The sequence below is a fragment of the Gavia stellata genome, unplaced genomic scaffold (assembly GCF_030936135.1).
Source record: "Gavia stellata isolate bGavSte3 unplaced genomic scaffold, bGavSte3.hap2 HAP2_SCAFFOLD_34, whole genome shotgun sequence".
In the NCBI taxonomy this organism is placed as follows: Eukaryota; Metazoa; Chordata; class Aves; order Gaviiformes; family Gaviidae; genus Gavia; species Gavia stellata.
Window position 1 is genome coordinate 5,057,092 of NW_026776320.1, and position 24,429 is coordinate 5,081,520.

General features: G+C 46.2%; 1 protein-coding gene across 1 annotated transcript; it reads left to right on the forward strand.

The window, feature by feature from the left end:
- Positions 1-212: 212 nt before the first annotated feature.
- On the forward strand, positions 213-6,742 carry LOC132320901 (E3 ubiquitin-protein ligase TRIM36-like; the record flags this gene model as incomplete). The annotated part of the gene is made up of 4 exons (XM_059834536.1): positions 213-429; positions 3,674-4,017; positions 5,472-5,618; positions 6,716-6,742. Coding segments are annotated over 4 exons (735 nt in total), but the record flags the coding sequence as incomplete, so codon positions are not given.
- Positions 6,743-24,429: the final 17,687 nt, after the last annotated feature.

Here is a 24,429-nt window from a genome sequence, read left to right on the forward strand (position 1 = left end):
GCTTTCATAAATGTTAATTGAGATTTGTTTGCAGCGTTAACCAGCGGAATGCCTCAAACCAGCTAGAATGTGCGATTCTAGAATAGAACGATTATTCTAGAGAGCTGGGCTTTTGTGACATACAGACATACAGCTGTGCAGTAAGTCTTGCTGGCTCACGTTTTCTGCACTTACACTTGTTTTTCCCTCTTTCTGTCATGAAGGTTACCATTAAGGGTATCGAAAGAGAGCTCATCTGCCCAGCATGCAAGGAATTATTTACCCATCCACTGATCCTTCCTTGCCAGCACAATGTCTGTCACAAATGTGTGAAAGAAATACTCTCTGCATTTGAAGACTCTTTCGCTGATGGAGGCTCTGAATCCTCTAATCAGAGTAGCCCTCAAATTCAAAGCTCTTCTTCCAGCATGGACAGGATTAGTAGATCAGGTACGTATCGGAATTTTTGCGTGTTTTCCTTATTTTATGTGTTCGACTGACTTGAGCCGAATTGCGTCTGCATTGGTAAAATGTCTTCCCGGTACTCCTGATGCAGTTAAAGAGATGACTTAGGGATAGTGCGAGTCTTGTTCATTCTGTGGCGAGAACAATGGGAATATTTTTAAGGACAGTGCACTCTATTTCATATATAATAGATCAGTCTTTGTGGCGTCCTGTAAATCTTTGTAACCATTGTATTTGTTTATTCCTGTATTTCAGTTACATTGAGATGCAGTAGCATCACGTTCAATAGCGTCGCTGTTGAGGTGTAGATTTCAGCAGTTTTATTGCCTGTCAGTGGTACTGTTGAGGTGGTTCTCTCAGGTTTCGGCCAGCCTAAATTGAGTAGTTCGACTTCCTTCTGAGCCTCTGCAGACTTTGCAAATGATGGTTTTGTCCTACCCAATTCATTACGCTTACAATAAATCATTTTCCATAGATGATGGTTATTGCACGGTTGCAGAATTGGGAGACAGATGACTGTAAGAAGACTGCGCTAACCGCCTCTTCCAGTGTGGTCTGCTCTGGAAGCTTTAAGGAGCACTCCTCATGCTCTTTGTGATGTCACACTAGAAAGATTCTTACAGCTGTTGTGTAATCCACAGATGAGTTGTTCTTTTACACAGATACATCGAAAGTACTTCTTGAAAGAAACCTCATCTTGGCTTTTAGGCTTCCTTCTGACGTAACTGTCCACTTTAAAACCGCAGTCCGCAGTGATCTGGAAGAGTCGCCCACAAGACAAACCCTAAAGCTGTGTCTTGTATTTCGTATGTTACTAACGTTCATCATCCCCTTCCCAGTTTTCAAAGCTCAAATATTTTATTTCACCCACTTCTTTTAAACAACTCTTGAGTTGTTAGTACTGGTACTCTTTCAGGATCAGTTTGATAAGCAAATGCTGTGTTTGCTGTAGCTTGGCAGGTTGAGGCTTGCATCATTTGAGGGAATCCCCAAACGAAATAGCTAGTTGTCTTCATTACAGTCCTGTTTTCTGGATATGGGGTGCACAGCCCCACAATCACTGTTTAGCTCTGCATACATTTCAGCTGCTTTCTCAGCTCTCTCTACCTGCAGCGTTATGTGAAGTTTGAACGAAGAGAGCCCACTGGTGACTGCCATCTCCCAAATCCAAGTCTAGTCCCTTTTTTCCTCAGTAAGCATGATGTTCTGTCACGGCATTGTATGCATGGACTGAAGCGGTCACCGGTTTCCGCTGCAGCTGTCCACTACGTGGTTTTACAACGTGGACATCAGGGCACCAGGTTGGGTGCCTAAGGAGTGGTGGGCGCACCGTGGGTGACCTGGCCTCCTTGTGAGAACTGTGGCTTGCCAAGTGTGGGAGTATCAGACAGGCTGTGCGTGGGGACCAGGCCCCCCATGCTGCTTTCAGCAGTGTAAGTAAGGAGGTAATCCTTAATCTTCCGTGGAAAGCTGCCCTCCAGCTTGCTCTCTGTCGGGCAGTAGAAATAGTGATCTAGCATGATGGGGTGCGCAGGCAGTGCTGTGGCACCGTCCACGCTGTGCACAGAGGAGGCAGAGCTCCCTTGGGAACCTGACATTTAGATGCTACTAGATGTCACCCATACTGTTCTGTTAATGCAGTCTAGCTGTTCTGCTCAGAACCTACAGAAAAGCATGAGACCAGCTGAGTTTGAGACTGACATTTATTCATGCTCTGGTTGTGGCTTCTTAGCTGATAGTGATGCATAACTACCATGGGGTACATTTTGAAGATTTTTAAAGGAACTAGTTTCTTACAGGAGTGTTGGTTTGTTTTTTTAAAGAGACTGGAAAGGGCGTGAGAGGTAGGGAGGTTTTGGATTGTTGGGTGAAGCACCCACAGAAGAGTGACACAAGGCAAGTGTCTTTTGGATAGCATCAAAGGACACTTCAAAAAGAAATGAAGCATCAACATTTCTGATGGGAAGATCCTCACTAAATACAGATGGGACCAAATTTCACTTTCTGAAGAAGAACCAATTTCAACACTAAGAATTCAGCTTGAAGTCATACCTCTCTCTATTTACAAATTAGTTATACCAACATGCAGTCATCTCAAGGGGATCTTAAAACCATGCTCCAGCTCGAGAGAATGGTTTTTTATTTCTTTGTAAGGGGAGGCTGAGAGGATACATGTTAAGCGTAAACACTGGCTTAACCTGCTTCAGTAATACATAAAGGACTAATTTTGATAGTTGTGCCCTGTGGGTTCATGAGTGAGACATGGGGATGCACTCTCTGTTTGATAGCCTCAAGAATGTTACCCTGTAAATAGTTTTTGGGTCTGTGTGAGCCATCCCCTGGAACAGGCTCCAAAGAATCCCTAGGCTTGCGACTTGACTTGAGCCTTGGATCACTTTATTTTGGAGAAGAGGGGAAATTTGTGCATAGCTGTTTCATAGGAGGGCAGCTTCTCTACTGTCCCCTTTTGAAATGAAAAGAGATAAGCTGTACCCTTGTGTAACCATGCAGATCTGTGGTTCCCCAGTTCAAGGTAGAGGAATCTCTCAGACATAACCGTCTCAGCATCCCCTTTGGTGTGCGGGGCTTACTTAGCAGCCCTCCTTTATCAAGGCCGTTCAGCAAGGGCCAAGTCAGCCTCTACGTATTTGGACTGAATGATTTGGCTGAGATTTCGTACTGGTGATATCTAGTTCTCTTGTTTTCCTCTTTATATTTTTATGATGCCTCTTGGGGTAAGCCAGATAAGTTTGACTCGGCCAAAGCAAACTTCAGGGAGCTCCAAGTTGGCTATATTTGTCTGGGAATAACCAGTCTCACTCTGGGAATAGACATCTTACACTTCAGCGTGTTACGAAGCTGTTGCTCTCTATGTGGGCAGCCAGTTAGCCTAAAACCAACTGGTTTCCAGAAGGTTTTGTGTTTAGTCTTTTGAAAGGCTGCGGCTTGAGTGCATGCAAAACTAGACGAAGAAGATAGGATTGGAATAGCTAAATTAACCTTACCGTAGAATTAAGTTTTAGAGTAGTAGTTTGTAATGCCCCCTGAACTCAGACATTACACTACCTTGTCATGGCAAATGTATTCTCTTTGGCTTGGCAGAGTGCATATGAATTGGTATTGTACTGGTTTGGATGATGTGCTACGATAGTTTGAAATTGGTTCATAAATTCCTGTGCTTCTCCCTTTAAAATCTAAACCTCTTCTGTTTACACTCCTCCTAAATCAGGATTTGGTGTCTACACAGGCAGAAAACGTAACTCACTGACTCCTAGATCGAGTCTGTTTCCTTGTCCGGGTTGCCAGCGGGATACTGATCTCGGAGAACGTGGCATCAATGGCTTATTTCGCAACTTTACTTTGGAAACCATTGTGGAAAGATACAGACAGGCAGCCAGGGCAGCCGTTGCTATTATGTGCGATTTCTGCAAACCTCCACCTCAAGAGGCCACAAAGAGCTGCATGGACTGCAGGGCAAGCTATTGCAACGAATGTTTCAAAATACACCATCCTTGGGGAACTGTGAAAGCCCAACATAAACATGTAGGACCAACCACCAACTTCAGACCCAAGGTAAGTATCCCGTATCTTACAGAATTTGGGTTGCAGCATTTGCATATAGCTTCAGACATATCTGTGCAATGGTAGTTGCTTTTTGGGACCGTTGTTCCTTTTTTGACTATTGCTGTTATTCATTGAGTGAACCATAAGCTTTTGTTCTTGCTGACAGCATGACTGCAGTTTTGAACATGTCTGCCTGCACAGATGATTTTCCTGAAAGTTTCCTTCCCTCCTCGCACCTCCCCCCGAATCCAGCAGTCAATGACAAGGGGATAGCTTATTGCATATTCTGCTGAATGACAGTCTTATGTACCAAGGTGCTAGCGAGACTGGTGTCTTTGGGCTTTTCACCATAGACTAAGATAACATTTGGGGCCTGAGAGTTGGTTTCAGAGATGGTTTGCAATTTTAGCTTAGTGTGTCCATATTTATGCTACTCACTTCTATTTTTGAGCCCTTTCCTGTCCTTTCTTGTATGTGTGTGCGTGTGTTAAAAGATGATGCTTTTAAAGCTTGACTGTTGGCACTGATGTCGTGTTCTCCTCCTTGACATGACACTGAAAAGCTTTCTCAAGAGCTTCTCTTTGGTAACATGGAGTAGATGGACCCAAATGTCTTTCAGTGCTCTGGAACGAGGCAAAGCATTTCTTTTTTTTTAAAACACACACGCACACATGTGCACAAGCACACCCACCCACCCCCACCCACCCCCTTTTAGACGGTTTTATCTGTTGCTTGAGCTTGGAGTTGAGCAGCACTTTTTTTGCCTCTTCGAGCAGTTACTTCAACGTGTTCAATTTTTGAAAGATTACTTTTAGCAAACACCAGCTTTTTCGCAATGCTGTTTAAGCTGGTACTGGAATTAACGCTCAGCATGAACAACTTGTAATTGGAGTCAGACAGAAAAAATGAAACACTGGAGCCTTTTATCTTTAAAATGACTGTGACTGGTGGTGTGGCTGCATTTCATCTGTTGCTCCAAGAGCAATGGCTATGTGGCTGATCAGAGTCTAGCTTAAATTTAAATCATTACAGTATTATGTCAACTCCTGCTTTAAGACAGTTCGTAGTTGTTTCAAGAGATGCTGGCATGGACACAGTTGAATTTGACAGCGTGGCTGTGTTATATATTGCATTTACAGCTCTGAACAGGAGTGTAGGGAGCTTGAGGCACGCAAACAACTTCAGGGATTAGCAAAATGGTTGATTGCAGTATGGAGGCTACATGATGTGTACACAGACATCGCTACAGGTTTACTCACTGTGAACCTCGTGAAACTGTGTGTGTTCATCTGCTGGCTTTCACTGGCATAGACAAATATAAAAGGTGGAAGATAAACTGAATATAAAGAATCCACTGATGAAATCAGATGCTGCTGTGGGGTGATTTAGTGTTTTGATGGTTTGTTGGCCACCTCAGTTTTTGGAAGTACACCTGCATTCTCTCTGCTCTCTTTTTTTTTCAGATTTTGATGTGTCCAGAACATGAAATGGAGAGGGTAAACATGTACTGTGAAATCTGCAGAAGGCCTGTTTGTCATCTTTGTAAACTGGGTGGATGTCATGCAAACCATAGAGTAACAACCATGAGAACTGCCTACAAAACCCTTAAGGTAAAAGTAAATATTGTTGGACCTGGCCTTAAGAAGGGGAAAAGTACTGAGCTTCTGGTGTAAGGGCAAACTCCCTGTGGCAGGAAGCCAGGATGTGTGTTTAGAGGACACTGAACCAGTCATGAGGCATGCTGTTGTGCAACATCTGTTAATATCTATATTAGTGTGACATAGCGCACTTCTGAGAAACTGTATTTTCTATGAGGCTTGAAACATAACCTCTTAAAAGTCCTTCCACCTTGTTTTAGCCAACTGTATAGCAGTACTGACCAATGCAAAAGGTTTAAGCAGTTTATACTTTACAATCTAGCTTTTTTAAGGTAAGTGTCCTTGTGGCTTGGATTAGCTGATACTTCAGAAGCACTCCTGAAAAATTTGCATTGGAAGTATCTGTTGGGACCTTGTATGTTTCTGAAGTTGCATAGCTGTTAATTCGCAGTACAACAGGGAAGACTTGCAAACATTGCTTTGTTGTTAAAGAATGATTGCTTCTACCTCCTCTTCTTCCTTCTCTTCCTCTCTTGCTCACAAGAAAAAAAAAAAGGGGGGGCGGGGGTGGGGGGGAAGACCAGACCAGCCTGCCTTGTGCTCTTTGGCCTCCTTGCCTGTTTGCAAGGCTTTTCCTGTACAGCTGTTAACTCTTGCAAGTCAGGAAATGCAGAGACACTCATAAGTTCATGCTTTGAACCACTCATTCTTCTAGCAAATCTTACTACAAATGAGTTAATAACTAACGTGGCTTTTCTGTAAGTTTTAGTAACGTCCTGAAGCCTCATGTTCCTAGCCTAAGAGAAGGTGGCACTTGTGGCTGGGGAAGACTGAGCCAGCTGAGGCTGTTACCTCTTGTCCTTAGAGGCTGTTACCTCTTGTCCTTAGAGGCTGTGCCCCCAGTCCTGCCCACATCAGTGGCCTGATGTCCCTGTGCAGTCATTGCGGGTCACTGAGCAATTCTCCGCAGGGTTGCTGCTCATAACTGGTGGCAGGCTGTTGTCCTTGTAACTAGATAAAGCGAGTGCTAGCTGGATGACCTGCCTGTGCTGGTTGTCGGTTTGGGTGGGATACCCTTCTTCTGCTAGCTCGCTGTTTTGTTTTCACAGGAGAAGCTTTCAAAAGATATTGAGTACCTCATCAGTAAGGAGAGCCAGGTGAAAGCTCACATCACACAGCTGGATCTGCTGCTGAAAGAAACAGAGGTAAGAGTGTCTTCCGTGTTGTCTGGGGATAGCCCTTGCAGGGACACAGCAGAGACTCAAACTGTTTTCACTGAAGTGTTTCAAATCCTTTGGCTTTTTTCAGTTAGCCAGTAAAACAATTTCTGAACAGTTTGTGTTAGTCCTGAATCACAAATGGTAAGACCTAATCCTGACAGCGTTGGAAATATGGGCAACATACAGAGGGAAGTTAAGTTTTGGGTGCTGCTGTAAATTTAATTGAAAGAAAGCTTGTTTGATACCTTAATCAAAGAGAGGTGGGTTAGACTTACAGCTCTTGTGTATTAACGGTGCTTCACAATTTACACTGGCTGTTTGCCGCCTTGAGGATGTTGCAATAAAGTCAGAATGAAGAGTCAAATCTCCCTGCAGAAGAGTCAGAGCTGGGAGCTCACGTACAAGCTGAAAAACACAATGGCAGAAATTGCAGGAGCTCCTGGCCCTGCCTGTATCTTGATAAAGATTGTCTCTGTGCTTTGTAGTTCCTTTTATCCAGGGCACTAGTTAGAGGTGACCCTACAGTTCTGAGGGCATATGTGAGAAGCTGGGCTGGACCCCCATCTCAGTGTGGTTGGGGAAGGTGGAGGAGCACCTAGCTCTTGGGCATGAAGACTTCAGAAACTGACCTGTTTTCACAGTGCTTTTCCATGAGCTGTTTAGACACATGCTATGCGTAACTCAAGACATAATCAGAGGAATACTTTCCTGCTCTTCGTTCTCTGTGTTGATCCAGTAAACGCTCACTAGCTTGGGTGCAGTGCTGATCACATTTTCAGTGCTGATGGGCATAACAAAGCTCATTAGTCTTGTCTGTCAAATGGATGACTAGATTGCTGTGATACCTTGAACAACTTGAGGTATGTTTCTGTAGACAGCCACAGTGCTGTGGAATCTGTCTAAAATGTCTTTTGTTCCCTCCTAGTGCAACAGTGAACGAGCTAAAGAAGAAGCATCTCAGAGCTTTGAGAAATTATCTCATGTCCTAGAAGAGAAGAAGTCCGCAGCTCTTAGGGCAATTGAAACTTCTAAGAATTTAAGGCTGGAAAAATTGCAAACGCAAGCAGAGGAATATCAAGGGCTCCTGGAAAATAATGGCCTTGTAGGATATGCTCAAGAGGTGCTTAAAGAAACTGATCCATCTTGTTTTGTTCAAACAGCAAAACAGCTTCATGACAGGTATCTTCATTATCTTCTGTTTGAAGTACAGATACTGTTCCAGGATGTCTGGTCAGTCATATTCTTTTGACACCTGCTAGCAAAGTACTGAATGCAGTACCTTGTATTGCAAAGGCTCAGAGATGGTCCCAGTACCGTTCAGTAGAAATTGCTACATTACAGTGTGCGTTAAGAAACAGCAGTCAGGAGGGGCTCTGTCCTGTGACAACACGTGGCCTTGTTCAGTAGGACTGCACTGGAAGGGTAGCCCATTCAGCTCACTGACACATTCCTTTGCTCAGAGATTGTATCGGGTATTTGCAAGTTAATCTAACAGGTCTCTTCTGGCTTTAAAGTCTTTGATCTTAATAGCTGTTCTCCATTAGCGCTTCACATCTATTTTGTTCTTTGAACATAATGCCCCAAATTGTTAAAATGCTCTACCAGCTGAACGATTACCTCTTCATTATCTTTACACTGATACCTTTACACTGCTGTACAAAAGACCTTGAATTTTGCATTTGAATTCTGTCTAGAGAGACAGAAATTTCTGGGAGACATCAGTAAGTACATGAAAACAGCACTTTTTATAAAGCAAAACCTAGCATTTTTAGTTTAAGGAATGCACACATGTGAATTCCCTTTTCTCTGTTCTGCCATCCCTTTGCTTCTGTGCTTTCAGAATCCAAAAAGCTACTGAATCTCTGAAGAGCTTCAGGCCAGCAGCTGAAACTACTTTTGAAGACTTTGTGGTGGACATAGCTAAGCAAGAAGAGATCCTTGGTGACTTGTCCTTCCATTCCAATGGTAAATTGCGAGAGCATCAGGTCTTTCTCAAGTTACGACTTGAAGGGCTTCTCTGGAAAGAGGCAAAACTTATGCAGGGCTGCAGCTGCAGAACTCAGTCTTGTGACTTGCATTGTCCCTTCTGTCTCTGTGATCCACAAGGCATTACCTGGCAGCAATGCTAGCTTCAGCTTTGAAAAAGAAGCTAAGATGCCGTTGCATTCAGTACCAGTTTACATTGGCTTCCAAAACATTGTAGTTAAGGAATACTAGGTCTTCCTAGAAGCTTTTTGTTAACATGACAGAAAAGAATAGGCTTTTAGATGCTTTTTTAGCTGCCAGCAAAAATAAATAATACAACTTTCGAAGTAAAAACAGAAAGTAAGGGATTTATGTAAGTGCATGAATGGAACCATCCTCATCTGTACTCTTTAACGGATTGAGTCAGATTTCTGCCCCCACCCCCACCCCCCCCAAGTGCTATAGCCACTCAACAAAGGGCTTGTATGGTTAATTCTAAAACAACATATATCTAAATTTGAGGGTTTTTTTCTCCTGAATCTCTGGCATTCCAGGTCTAGAAATACCAGAAATCAATGAAGAGCAGAGCAGAATGTACAACAAAGCTCTGATCAGCTGGGAATGCCCTGGGAAGACAGACTCAGCTGATATCTATGTTCTTGAGTATCATAAGCTTAATGGAGAAGAGGAGAGTGCGACGTGGCAGGAGATCAAAGTTTGCAGCAAGAGCAAAGTAATATCTGATCTTGATGATGACAGCTCCTATGCCTTTAGAGTTCGAGGATATAAAGGGTCCATCTGTAGCCCTTGGAGCCGAGAAGTTATTTTGCGTACGCCTCCAGCTCCAGGTATTGGGTTTTCTTCTGTCCACAAGGTGTTGAATCTGTGTCTGTCGGTGTTAAGAGCTGTAGGTGGTTTCCAGTAGTTCCCAGACTTCTACTCTACTGTTACCGGTTGCGTAAATGTTTAGAAGCACTGTTAACAAACAGGTTAAGTAGGTGGCGTGCTGAGACCGTTTTAGCTTGCATGACGTTCCCTTAGCCTTTAAAAGTGAGAAATTCTGATGCCAGCATGACTTAAAATGTAGTTTATAAGCACAGAAGGCCAAATACTTAACTAAGAGGAAATTTTTTTGGATACTGTTTTTCAGTTTTCAGTTTTCTTTTTGATGACAAATGTGGGTACAACAGTGAACATCTCCTGCTGAACCCAGGAAGAACCTCTGTGGAAAGCAGGGCTGGATTTCCTCTACTGCTGGGATCTGAGCGCATGCAGGTCGGATGCTACACAACCCTGGATTACATCATTGGCGACACCGGGATTGCCAAAGGGAAGCACGTCTGGGCTTTTCGTGTGGAAGCCTATTCATACCTGGTGAAAGTGGGAGTTGTTTCTAGCAACCAGATACAGAAATTGTTCCATAATACCCATGATGTGACCAGCCCAAGGTAAATTGCAGACTCTTGCTCAATACATGTTTTATATAAGGAGATGGCTTTTTAAAAAATAAGTTAAGAGTGAGTCTGGTCGCAATTAGTACACAAGGTGAACCTAACTAGTGGAAAGTAGCTTGAAGGATATGCTGTAAGCAGGTTGTCCTGTTCATCCCCTGCTATTAGCAGAAAGGTGTTGTAATTATCCAGAGTCCTATTTTCATTCTTTTTGGGAAAGAAAGGAGGTTCCTATAGATGTCAAGATGTGCCAGTTAAAGCAAGAAGGTAAAAAAAAAGCATCACTTGCAAGATTGAAGCAATGTTTAATTGTCAATAGTAAGACTCTGCCTTAATTTCCTTAGCATACTAGGTTTGGCAGCCATTCAGAGGTACAATGTTCACTGTGTGTATCTGTGTATCTTTGCTGTAGCTTGCGTCACGGTGGATTCCAAGTCACTGGCTTATCCCAGGCTATACACTTGCATATGGTACTGGAGTGCTACTGATCCCAAGCCAAAGTACAGTGGACAAACCAATAAAAAGATTTCAGCTCTGAAGTACGGTTGTAGTAAGCCTGGATGTGTCTAGGAACTGCAGGCTGGGAAGCTATCTCCTGAGGACTCTTAACTTTTTCAGGAATGTAAAAAATGTATCAGCTTCCTCCTGTGTAACATACTGAAAGTGTAAGAACGCCTGTGTCTTGAGCTGCTTAAAGCCAGACGGAGGCTTTTTGCAAAGTGAGAAATTAGATCCTGATTTCCTGATTTCTTTTTCCTTATCCACACAAATACCTGGAAAACTTTGGCTGACACAAATCCAATCTCCCCCCAGACATCCCAAAAATGCAAACCTAGCTAGGGATTGTCGGCACAGAAGAATGTGTGCTTCTCCAGTGTGTCTTCATCTGGTGACAGAAGTAGGGGGCAAAAGCATGTAGACTGAACAAATCTGGCCACAAACTTTCCCCAGTAACCAGCTGGGAAACAGGGGCTCATGGAAACCTCCAGGCAGAGCACTTTAAAAAAAACCAAACCACCAAACCAAAAACTTAAACCACTACTTTTTGTGTTGTGAATTTTAAAGACAATGTAATACGGCAGTGGTGAGGAAAACTCATAGGACAACAGTAATGTTAAATGTATTTACTCGTGTCATTTAACATTATGTAAATGAAGTTAAACATACCTTGTCTGTAATCATTAGTCATAGTCGCTAAATTACTTTTCAAGTTAACTAATTTGCTCTACCTGTAGGTTCATTAATGATTACCTAGCATGAGTACATTTAGATACATCCGCTCCTTAGTAAAGCCTTCTGTGGTCTTGTCCTCGTTAGCGTTTAGCTGTTATTTATTGTCTGAAGTGGCCCAAGTGAGTGTTCTCCACCTACTAAATGCGTCTTCCCTCCTGGCTTAGGTATATTTTTACCCCACAAGGTTTTGCAGGTGACCATGTGGTGTTTCTTGTCTTACAAAAATGTTTTCTCCAGTTCACATCACTGATCCCCCTTCAGAATTTGACAAAAGCAAATGGTTGTTTTTCTGTTCTAGGTACGAGCAAGACAGTGGTCATGACAGTGGGAGTGAAGATGCCTTCTTTGACTCACCACAGCCTTTCACACTGGTCACTTTAGGCATGAAGAAGTTCTTTATCCCCACAACACCTGCTGCCCCCAAGGATCCAGCGAGCAGAATCCTTCCCCTGCCATCGTGCTTGGGCATCTGCCTCGACTGTGACAAAGGCAAGGTGGGGTTCTACGACGCAGGCCGTATGAAATGCCTTTATGAGTGCGAGGTGGACTGCTCTGGCATAATGTACCCAGCATTTGCCTTAATGGGTGGTGCAGCAGTTCATCTTGAGGAACCTGTCACAGCAAAGTACGGGGAGTACCACGACGACATCTAGTGCAGTGATCTCTTCCCATTGCTGTTCTGAGGTGGAAGACGAGAGAGAGCAGAAGAATTCTACCTTAGTTTTCACTCCTGATTAATTACATTCTGTCCACATGTTGCTTACAAGCCTCTGGGTCATGCTTTTTTTAAACAAACGGTTCAGACACGTCCCACACTAGTGGGAAATGTTCTTCCAGGAACTCTCCTGCCTTTCTTGTGATCTGTGCAATGCTTTTCTCCACAGACTTTCTTCCCAGGGGGAAGCAGGGAAGAAGTTTGACTAGCAACCAAAATTACTCTTCGGGGGTAGAAATCTACCTTTTGTGTAACGTAAATCCTTACATAGTCAGTTTTGCATTTAATGAAATCAAAGCTGACAGCGTGTGATTGCCATTCTCCTTTCAAGAAATCTGCCTGAATGCCTCTGAGGGGTCAAATGCTTTCCAATTAACCCCTGAGCACCAGGGGTTGGGCCCTTCAGCACGAAAGAACATTTGCAAAAATACAGTATAAAGCAGGGAGAAATCAGAACTGCAGCTGAACGTTTAGGTTTTATTTGGAAAGAGGAGGGTAAACTAGAATCTGATTGCATGTCATATACCTTTAATGTGACGGTAAGCTAAAACTCTAATTCTGACACCTGGTGTCGTGTAGTTGGTGGCATAATGGTAAGTTTCTTGACTCTTCCAGGCTTTTACTATAGGCTATATAAAAATATATAAAGTGCAATTCCACCTTAAACATTTCGGCGAAGCCACCGAGGCGAAGGGCTCCGGAGCAGAGGATCGCGACGGGGGACCCTTCCTAGGGCGGCTAACGGCGAAGGCGAAAGCTCAGGGAGAGGGTGTCCCAGCCCCCCCCACACCGCCCCCGAGCCAGCAGCGTGAGCTCCTGACGAGCTCCTGACGAGCTCCTGAGGAGCGGCAGCTCTGACTCAGCGTGGGCGGGGACTAGAGGGGCGGCGTTCCAACGCCCTCGGGTACAAGAGCAGCCCCCAGGGAGCGCGAGCGACCCGCAGCGCGGCGAACAGGGCGGGCAAACAGGACGTGGCGCGTCAGTTTGCGCAGTCAGGGCGAGCAGGGTAGGCGAGCGGGCAGGGCGCAGTCCTGCCCTCCTGGCTCTGAAGGCTCTCCGGACGAGTGGTCACTGCCCCCCCAGAAGAGGCCCAGCCATGGTCTCCACTCGGCCGAAAGCCATTGCCAGAAGGAATGTGGCGACCCAGACGGAGCTCCCGCCCAAGCACGCGGCTGTCCAGGTCTCTGGCTGCCAGGAGTGCCTGAGCCTGTTGCTGGCGCCGGAGGACCAGAGAGACAACGCCTGCGTGCGGTGCGACCAGGTGAACGATCTGCTCAGCCTGGTGGCAGAGCTGAAGGAGGAGGTGGAGAGGCTGAGGAGTATCAGGGAGTGCGAGAGGGAGATGGACTGGTGGAGCCATGCCCTACCGTCCCTGAGGCAAAGGCAGAGGACGGAGGCTCCACGAGAAGCAGAGGCCCCCTTATCCTCTTGCCACCAGGCAGAAGGAGGGGACCTAGGAGGCGAAGGGGAATGGAAAAAGGTCCCTGCTCGGGGCCGCAGGCGAATCCCCTCCCGGCCTCCCTCACCCTCACCTTCTCAGCTGCCCCTACATAACAGATATGGGGCTCTGGAACTTGAGGGCCAGGCTAACGAGGACGTGGACGGAAGTCCATCTGCGGGGCTGCCTAGGGCGAGACAGCCCGCCCCACACATCACAACCACCTCTACCAAGGCAAAAAGGAGGGTGGTTGTTGTAGGCGATTCCCTCCTGAGGGGAACGGAGGGCCCAATATGCCGGCCTGACCCGACCCACAGGGAAGTCTGCTGCCTCCCTGGGGCCCAGGTGAGAGAGGTCACGAGGAAACTCCCCAGTCTGGTACGGCCCACCAATTACTACCCGCTGGTAGTTTTGCAGGTTGGCAGCGAGGAGATAGAGCAAAGAAGCGTGAAAGGGATGAAGAAGGACTTTAAGGCGCTGGGGAGACTGATTGACGGATCGGGTGCGCAGGTGGTGTTTTCTGCAATCCCTTCAGTGGCGGGGAGGAACACTGAAAGGAATAAGAAAGCAAACATGGTCAACGCGTGGCTCAGAGACTGGTGCCACCAGAGGAATTTTGGATTCTTTGACCATGGGGTGGTCTCCATGGCACCGGGCCTGCTGAGTGCAGACGGTGTTCAGCTGTCCCTAAGGGGGAAAAGGATCCTTGCCCGTAAGTTGGCAAACCTCATCAGGAGGGCTTTAAACTAGACTCGAAGGGGGAAGGGGATGAAGCCAGGCTACCCAGAGGTGAGCCTAGGGGTGACATGCCATTGTCGGGGGCAAGACCGATAGCCCAGCTCAAGTGCATCTACTCCAATGCACGCAGCATGGGCGGCAAACAGGAGGAGCTGGAAGCCATCGTGCGGCGGGGCAGCTGTGACGTGGTCGCCATCACAGAAACATGGTGGGACGACTCGCATGGCTGGAGTGCTGCGATGGAGGGCTATAAGCTCTTCAGGAGGGATAGGCAAGGAAGGAGAGGCGGTGGGGTAGCTCTGTACGTCAAGGAGTGCTTTGATTGTATAGAGCTGGATGATTGTCACGACGGGGTTGAATGCTTATGGGCAAGGATGAGGGGGAAGGCCAACAAGCCGGATATCCTGCTGGGGGTCTGTTATAGACCACCCGACCAGGGCGTAGAAGCTGATGAAGCGTTCTTCAAGCGACTGGCAGAAGTCTCGCAGTCGCAAGCCCTTGCTCTTGTGGGGGACTTCAACTTACCGGATGTCTGCTGGAAGTACAACACAGCTAAGAGGAAACAGTCCCGGAGGTTCCTCGAGTGTGTGGAAGATAACTTCCTGACGCAGCTGGTAAGCGAGCCTACAAGGGAAGGTGCCCTGCTTGACCTGCTGTTTACGAACAGAGAGGGTCTGGTGGGAGAAGTGAAGGTCGGAGGCCGTCTTGGGCTTAGCGACCATGAAATGATAGAGTTTTCAATTTTTTAGCCAAGTAAGGAGGCGGGTGAGCAATACCGCTACCATGGAGTTCTGGAGGGCAGACTTTGCCCTGTTCAGGACACTGGTCGGGAGGGTCCCTTGGGAGACGGTCCTGAAGGGCAAAGGGGCCCAGGAAGGATGGACCTTCTTCAAGAAGGAAATCTTGAAGGCGCAGGAGCAGGCAGTGCCCATGTGCCGTAAGACGAGCCGGCAGGGAAGACGGCCGGCCTGGCTGAACAAGGAGCTTATGCTGAGGCTCGGGGAAAAAAAGAGAACTTACCACCTCTGGAAAAAGGGGCAGGCAAGTGAAGAGGAATACAAGGACCTCGTTAGGTCATGCAGGGAGGGAATTAGGAAGGCGAAAGCCCAGCTAGAGCTCAACCTGGCCACGGTCGTGAGGGACAACAAAAAAAGCTTCTATAAATACATTAACAACAAAAAGAGAGCCAAGGAGGATCTCCATCCTCTACTGGATGCGGCGGGGAACATTGTCACGAAGGATGAGGAAAAGGCTGAGGTACTTAATGCCTTCTTTGCCTCAGTCTTTAACAGCCACACCAGGTATCCTCAGGGTATCCGTCTCCCCGAGCTGGATGACAGGGATGGAGAGCAAAATAGGCTCCCCATGATCCAGGAGGAAGCAGTTAACGACCTGCTATGCCACCTGGACACTCATAAGTCTATGGGGCCTGATGGCATCCACCCAAGGGTGCTGAGGGAGCTGGCGGAGGAGCTTGCCAAGCCGCTCTCCATCATTTATCAACAGTCCTGGTCAACGGGGGAGGTCCCGGATGACTGGAGGCTTGCCAACGTGACGCCCATCTACAAGAAGGGTCGGAAGGAGGATCCGGGGAAGTACAGGCCTGTCAGCCTGACCTCGGTGCCGGGGAAGGTTATGGAGAGGCTCATCTTGAGGGCGCTCACGGGACACGTGCAGGATAATCACAGGATCAGGCCCAGCCAGCACGGGTTCATGAAAGGCAGGTCCTGCTTGACCAACCTGATCTCCTTCTATGACCAGGTGACCCGCCTAGTGGATGAGGGGAAGGCTGTTGATGTTGTCTACCTGGACTTCAGCAAAGCCTTTGACACTGTTCCCCACAGTATTCTCCTAGAGAAGCTGGCAGCCCGTGGTTTAGACAGGTACACTCTTCGCTGGGTAAAAAACTGGCTGGATGGCCGAGCCCAGAGAGTTGTAGTGAATGGGGTGAAATCCAGCTGGCGGCCGGTCACAAGCGGAGTCCCCCAGGGCTCAGTTTTGGGACCGGTCTTGTTTAATGTCTTCATTGATGATCTGGATGAGGGGATAGAGTGCTCCCTCAGCAAGTTTGCAGACGACACCAAGTTGGGAGGGAGTGTTGATCTGCTTGAGGGTAGGAAGGCTCTGCAGAGGGATCTGGACAGGCTGGATCGATGGGCTGAGGCCAACCGGATGAAGTTCAATAAGGCCAAGTGCCGGGTTCTACACTTGGGCCACTACAACCCCAGGCAACGCTACAGGCTTGGGGACGAGTGGCTGGAAAGCTCCCCCGCAGAAAAGGACCTGGGGGTGTTGATCGACACCCGGCTGAATATGAGCCAGCAGTGTGCCCAGGTGGCCAAGAAGGCCAACGGCATCCTGGCTTGTATCAGAAATGGTGTGGCCAGCAGGAGCAGGGAGGTGATCATGCCTCTGTACTCGGCTCTGGTGAGGCCGCACCTCGAATACTATGTTCAGTTTTGGGCCCCTCACTACAAGAAGGACATTGAGGTGCTGGAGTGTGTCCAGAGAAGGGCGACGAAGCTGGTGAGGGGTCTGGAACACAAGTCTTATGAGGAGCGGCTGAGGGAGCTGGGGTTGTTTAGCCTGGAGAAGAGGAGGCTGAGGGGAGACCTTATCGCTCTCTACAACTACCTGAAAGGGGGTTGCAGAGAGGTGGGTGCTGGTCTCTTCTCCCAAGTGACTAGTGACAGGACTAGAGGAAATGGCCTCAAGCTGCGCCAGGGGAGGTTCAGGCTAGATATTAGGAAAAAGTTCTTTACTAAGAGAGTAGTGAAACATTGGAATAGGCTGCCCAGGGAGGTGGTAGAGTCACCCTCCCTGGAGGTATTCAAGGAGCGTGTGGATGTGGCATTGTGGCATGTAGCTTGATGGACATGGTGCTGTGTGGTGTTGGGTGGGTTGGTTTTTGGTGTGTTGTGGCTTGTTGTTGTTGTGTGGTGGTTGGCTTTTTTTTTTTTTCTCTTTTTTTTTTTTTTCTTTTTTTTTTTTTTTCCAGGTTGGACTTGATGATCCTACAGGTCTTTTCCAACCGTAGTGATTCTGTGATTCTGTGACACTCACGGAGCTGTTGACACGCAGCCCCCACCTATGGAATGTGTTTATGTTGTGTACAGCATCTATTGCCACTGGGGTATCCCTTTAGAGATACAGGTCTCGACACAGATAACTATTTACACTTCTCTACAACACGTTTAGACTGACAAAAGGGTAAGTAGAGATAACAGAGCTCCGTTTAGACCCTGCCTCTTGACACTACATGGAAGTACCTATTCAGACACCTGCTAACACCTGTTTAGACCACGCAAGTTTAGACTTACGTATTTTGACACCTGAGTATCTTTACAGACCTCGCTATTTACACTTGTATCTGGTTACACAGCTGTACACTCAGATCTCCGTTTACGCTTGTACCTCTTTAGACTTACCAGGTAACGCATAGAAAGTGCAGCCAGCTCCGCTCAGAGCTTTTTCTATTTTAAACACCTCTGTGTTGTCAAGCATGTCTTTTTCTTTTTTTTTAGCATTTTAAAGTCCTTTATTTAATTTCTACATACACGAGTTATTTTTGTATTTTAAAACCCTCTCTCTCTCTATTTAGAATTTTCTATATTCCAAATTCCCTTTTATAATATAGTAGATAGAGGGTTTTATTTTTAAATCCTTTTATATATATAGTAAATGAGCATATATATATATAAAATTATATATATATATATATATATATTAAATGAGCACCCGAACCCTAACCCCTAACCCGAACCCTTCCACCCGGAAGTCGTCCAATACCATAGAGACGGGCGGTCTAGCACCTGGAAGTCCTCCAATACCATAGAGATGGACGGTCTAGCTCCCGGAAGTCCTCCAATACCATAGAGATGGACGCTCTAGGACCCTGAAAAAGTCCTCCAATACCATCGAGACGGACGCTCTAGGACCCGGAAAGGTCCTCCAACGAAACCGGAAATGCCCAGATATTGACCGGAAAGGAACAAAAGACACCCCGGAAACGCCCCTGAACGCCGGAAATCAACTTTAAGCGCTGGAAATCCACATCTTCTGACCGGAAGTAACCCCCTAACCACCGGAACTAACTCGCAGAACACCGGAAGCGACTTCCCAACACCGGAAGTGAGCGCCTTTTAGCAAAAGCATATCTCCCAGCAGCACCGCGGGACTGGAAGTGCCCACCATGTTACCGGAAGTGCTGTCCCAAGACTGGCATTAACCACCCCCTTGCCGGAAGTGCCCACCATGTTCCCGGAAGTGCTGTGCCAAGACCAGAAGGGACCACTCCTAGAGCGGAAGTGACCGCCATTTTCCCGCAAGTGCTGTCCTAAGACCGGCTTTGGCCACCCCTTGACCGGAAGCGACCTCCCAACACCATAACCGGACAGAGTCCGACCACAAACGACCTCAACACACGCCTTGGGGCTTAGGACTTACAGCTAGGGTCAGGGCCAGGCTTAGGCTTAGGCTCCAGCTTAGAGGTTACACTTAGAGCTAGGCTGAAGCTTAGCCTTAGGCTTAGGTTTAGGCTTAGGGTTTAGGCTTAGGTTTAGGATTAAGGATTAAGCTTAAGCTTAGGGGTTATGCTTAGGTTTAGGCTTAGGCTTAAGGGTTAGGCTTAGCGGTTAGGCTTAGGCTTAGGGGTTAGGGGTTAGGCTTAGGGCTAAGGCTTAGGCTTAAAGGTTAGGCTTAGGCTTAGGGGGTTAAGCTTAGGCTTAGGGGTCTTAAACCAGCAGTAGAAAATAGCATACTCCCTGGGAGCAACTAAAATAAAAGAAACAAAAGTTGAAAAAATAAAATTCTCCCAGGGAGCAAACCATTTTCTACAGCTGCACCAGAGTTTTTATTTGTCATTTTTTTAATTTCTCCTAGAAACCCACCCCTCCCACTACACAACTCCGCCTATTCTACCATTTCACGAAAACCTAAACCACACCTTACTCAACCCACTCCTAACCCAAAATGAAAACGAAACAATATCCAATCAGAATCAAAAATTACACAAACATGCTCCCTAAACAAATCACCAAACATTCCTAAAAAAAGAACTACACCTAACAAACTAAAACACTAAAAAACAGGAAAAGAAATCACAACACAGAAACAAACAAACCCCCAATAATTTAAAAACTGCCATAACAACTGCCGAAACCCAAAACAATCCCGAAGAAGTCTATGATTGGGAAGTCCTCCCAGGCTACAGAGACGAAAACTCTATGATCCGGAAGTCCTTCAATGCCATAGAGGCAAAAACGCTAGGATCCGGAAGCCCTCCAATGCCAGAGAGACAAAAACTCAAGGATTGGGAGGTCCTCCAATGCCACAGAGACGAAAACTCCATGATCAGGAAGTCCTCCAGGGCTACAGAGTCGAAAACGCTATGATCCGGAAGTCCTCCAGGGCTACAGAGATGAAAACGCTAGGATCCGGAAGTCCTCCAATCCCAAAGAGACGAATACGCTAGGATCCAGCAGTCCTCCAATACCATAGAGACGGACGGTCTAGCTCCCGGAAGTCCTCTAATACCATAGAAATAGACAGTCTAGCAACCGGAAGTCCTCCAGTACCATGGAGACAGGCGGTCTAGCTCCCGGAAGTCCTCCAATACCATAGAGACGGACAATCTAGCTCCCGGAAGTCGTAAATACCATGGAGACAGACGGTCTAGCTCCCGGAAGTCCTCCAATACCATAGAGATGGACGGTCTAGGACCCAGAAAGGTCCTCCAAGACCATCGAGATGGTCACTCTAGGACCCAGAAAGGTCCTCCAAGACCATCGAGACGGACGCTCTAGGACCCGGAAAGGTCCTCCAACGAAACCGGAAATGCCCAGAAATTGACCGGAAAGGAACAAAAGACACCCCGGAAACGCCCCTGAACGCCGGAAATCAACTTTAAGCGCTGGAAATCCACATCTTCTGACCGGAAGTAACCCCCTAACCACCGGAACTAACTCGCAGAACACCGGAAGCGACTTCCCAACACCGGAAGTGAGCGCCTTTTAGCAAAAGCAGATCTCCCAGCAGCACCGCGGGACCGGAAGTGCCCACCATGTTACCGGAAGTGCTGTCCCAAGACTGGCATTAACCACCCCCTTGCCGGAAGTGCCCACCATGTTCCCGGAAGTGCTGTGCCAAGACCAGAAGGGACCACTCCTAGAGCGGAAGTGACCGCCATTTTCCCGCAAGTGCTGTCCTAAGACCGGCTTTGGCCACCCCTTGACCGGAAGCGACCTCCCAACACCATAACCGGACAGAGTCCGACCACAAACGACCTCAACACACGCCTTGGGGCTTAGGACTTACAGCTAGGGTCAGGGCCAGGCTTAGGCTTAGGCTTAGGCTCCAGCTTAGAGGTTACACTTAGAGCTAGGCTGATACTTAGCCTTAGGCTTAGGTTTAGGCTTCGGGTTTAGTCTTAGGTTTAGGATTAGGGATTAAGCTTAAGCTTAGGGGTTAGCCTTAGAGTTTAGGCTTAGGCTTAAAAGTTGGGGTTAGGCTTAGGGGTGGGGTTAGGCTTAAGTTTTAGCCTTAGGGGTTAGGCTTAAGTTTACGCTTAGCCTTAGAGTTTAGGCTTAGGCTTATGCTTAGCCTTAGGCTTAGGCTTAGCCTTAGGGGGTTAAGCTTAGGCTTAGGGGGTTAAGCTTAGGCTAGAGCCCCTTCACACAGCAGGGCCAGCCCCATCCTCAGCCTCACTGGCCACACCTGGGGCTGCCCCAGCTCCAGGCCCACCTGGAAGCCATTGGGAATAGGGGCCCCTACCAAAGCCCCCCAACACATTCCCCCCTCCCCAGCACCTGTCCACAGCCACAAGCTCTGCACCCAGGGTCTGCAAACACATCCAGGGGCACCGAGGAGGCAGGGAAAGTTTATTCCTTAATGCACATTAGGAATCCCGGCAATGAGCTGGCTCCACGGCTCGGTGCCCAAAGGCAGCAGAACAGAAGGAAAAGAGGGAAGAGGAAAGCAGGAGGAAGGACAGAGGGTGGTAGAGAAGAGGTGTGGGACAGGGAGCCAGAAAATGGGATGCTGGGAACAAAAAAAGAGGGATGGGGAGCCGCACAAGGGTGGAGAGAGAGAGAAATGGAGGGCAACGAGGAGGAGGATGGAGAGATGGAGCACGAGAACCACAGGAACAGGGAGATGGAGCCATAAATAAGAGGGGGAGGGATCAGGGGTGAGAGATGGAAGGGACCAAGCAGGACAACAGGAACAGCAGAGGGGGGCAGAGAGAAGGAGACACCCGCAGGCAGGAGAGAGAGAGATGCAGAGAGGGGGGATTTTTCCACGGTAGGGAACTGCATAGAGGGAGACAGAGAGAAAACTGCAACAGGGGAACAAAGCAGAAGGAATTAAAAAAAAAAATATATGGACAGGAAGCCGGACAGAGGCAGTCATAGAAAGAGAAATTAAAAAGCGACAGACAGTGGAAAGAATTAAAAATTAGAGAATGTAAGACGGATCGAGGGAGAAATAGAAAAGAACAGGACAGAGAGGCAGGGAATTTTAAAAATTGTCAAAGGGAGCTCTGTAGAGGGAGATTCGAAAGAGAAAATAAAAAGCAATGGGCTACAGGAAACACAGGAAAGAAAAAAATGGGCCAGTGAACCAGAGAGATGGAGCCATAGAAATATAATTTTAAAAGCAACGTGGTACACAACAGGAAAGAATTAAAAACAAGGGAAAGGGAACCAGGTAAATGGAGACATAAAAAGAAAATTTAAAAAGCGACAGGGTAAGGAAAACAGAAAAAAAAAATAAAATTAAAAACTGGGAGAGAAAACCGGCTAAAAGATGCATAAAAAAGAAACATTCAAAAGCAATGGGGTACACCACAGACAGGAAAGAACTAAAAATAAGGATAGGGAGCTTGAGAAAAGCAGACGTAGAAGGAAAATTGAAAATGCAAAGAGGTTAAGGACAGTCAGCAGAGAACTAAAGACAGGGACAGCAAACTAGATTACCAGTACATGTAGAGACAAAATTTTAGAAGCCAAGGGCTTAAGAGAGGAAAAAATTAGAAAAGAGACAGTGATCAGAATAAACAGAGGCATACGAAGAAAATTTATAAACTGAAGCGCAGGCTGCAGGACAGACAGGAAAGATTTAACAAACCAACACGCTGGATGCGATAAAACTAGATACAGAAAAAACTAAAAAGCCACCTCTATTAAGAAAGACAATAAAAAACTAAAAAATAAAGAAAGGATGACAAAGAGGGAGAGACACATACAAAGTAAACTGAAAAAGCAACGGGGTACACAACATACCGAAAACTGCTTCCTACAGATAGGAAGCTTGACACAGAAAGACAATTAATTCAAAAGCAAGTAGGTAGAGGACTAGCAGGAAACAATTGGGGAAAAAAAAAAAAAGACAGCAAACTAGATAAAAGTATACATACAAGCAAAACTTTCAAAGCCAAGGGACTAAGAGAGGAAAGCATTAAAAAAGTAGCAACGGCAAACTAAACAAAGAGAGACAGAAATTGTAAAAAGCCACTGCACTAAGGAAAGACAAGAAACAATTAAAAAATAAAGACAATGAATGGGATAAAGGTAGACAGAAAATTTTAAAAGCAGCGGGAATTAAAGAAATGAGGTAAAAATTTAAAAGTAGAAGACGACACAGAAAGAAGATCTAAAAAGCAACGGTACAGAAGACAGAAGAAATAATGGAAAAAGAAGACAGCAAAGGGAATAAAAGTAGGCACAGAAAGAACATTTTAAAAGTGAGGGGGATTAGGGAAATAAATGAAGTATTAAAAAAAGAGGAACAGCGGACTAAAGCAGAGACGTAGAAAAAAAGTGTAAAAGCGACGGCATTAAGGAAAGACAGAAAATAATTAAAAAAATGGAAGACAGTGAAATAAAGACCGCGAATGGGATAAGAGTAGACAGAAATTTTTAAAAGCAATGGTGATCAAGGAAATAAAGAAATACTAAAGACAGTGAATAGGTTAAAGTAGACTTAGAAAGAAAATGTAAAAAGCGTCAGGCTACACGATAGCCAGGAAAGAATTAATAAACAGTGATACGCAGCTTGATAAAAGTAGACATAGAAGGATAATTTTAAAAGTGATTGGGTACAGGACAGACAGGAAAAATTAAGAAAATAGTGACAGTGAACTGAGAAATAGAAAGGAAACTTTGAAGCAATGGGGCACAGGACATAAAGGAACAAATTAAAAAAATAAAGACAGTGGACTGGATGAAAATAAACATAGAAAGAAAATTTAAAAAGTGACCGGGTACATGGGAGACTTTTTAAATATTTAAAATATTTTAAAATATAAAAAAAATGTAGTTATTTTTAAAATAACAATAGGCAGCTTCATAAAAGTAGACACAGCGTCGTGGTTTCACCCTGGCTGGCAACTAAGCACCACACAGCTGGGATGGGGGGAGAACTGGAAGGGTAAACATGAGACAGACACTCCTGGGTTGATACAAAAACAGTGTAGTAATTAAAAAGAAATTAAAAAAAAGGGGGGGGGGGACCAAACAACAGAGAGGAAAATAAAAGCCAAGAAATACAAGTGATGCAAATTAAAACAATTGCTCACCACCAACCGACCGATGCCCAGCCAGTCCCAAGCAGCGCCCCCCCCCACCCCCAGTTTTATTGCTCGATGGGATCCTTCATTGCTGGAGGGACTGGACATTCCTTGCTGGAGGCACCTGCCTGCAGGACCCCCCCAGATTTCCTCCTCAGCCAGTTCTCCTACATCAACTCCCTCAGGTATGCATGCCTGGGCAGACCCTTCCCCAGCTAAAGGGAAGAACTGAAAAATGGGGACAGTGAGCCAGACAGAGGGAAACACAGAATTAAAAGTTAAAAAGTGACAGGGTACAGGACAGGTAGGAAAACATTAGGAAATAAAGATAGGGAGACAGGTACGGGAATACATAGAAAGAGAAACTAGAAAGCAGTGAGGTACAGGAAACACAGGGAAGAATTTTAAAATAGGGACAGGGAAGAAGATAGAAATAGAAAGAATATTCAAAAGGTGTCAGGGTATAATTCACACAGGTGAGAATTAAAAAATAAGGCC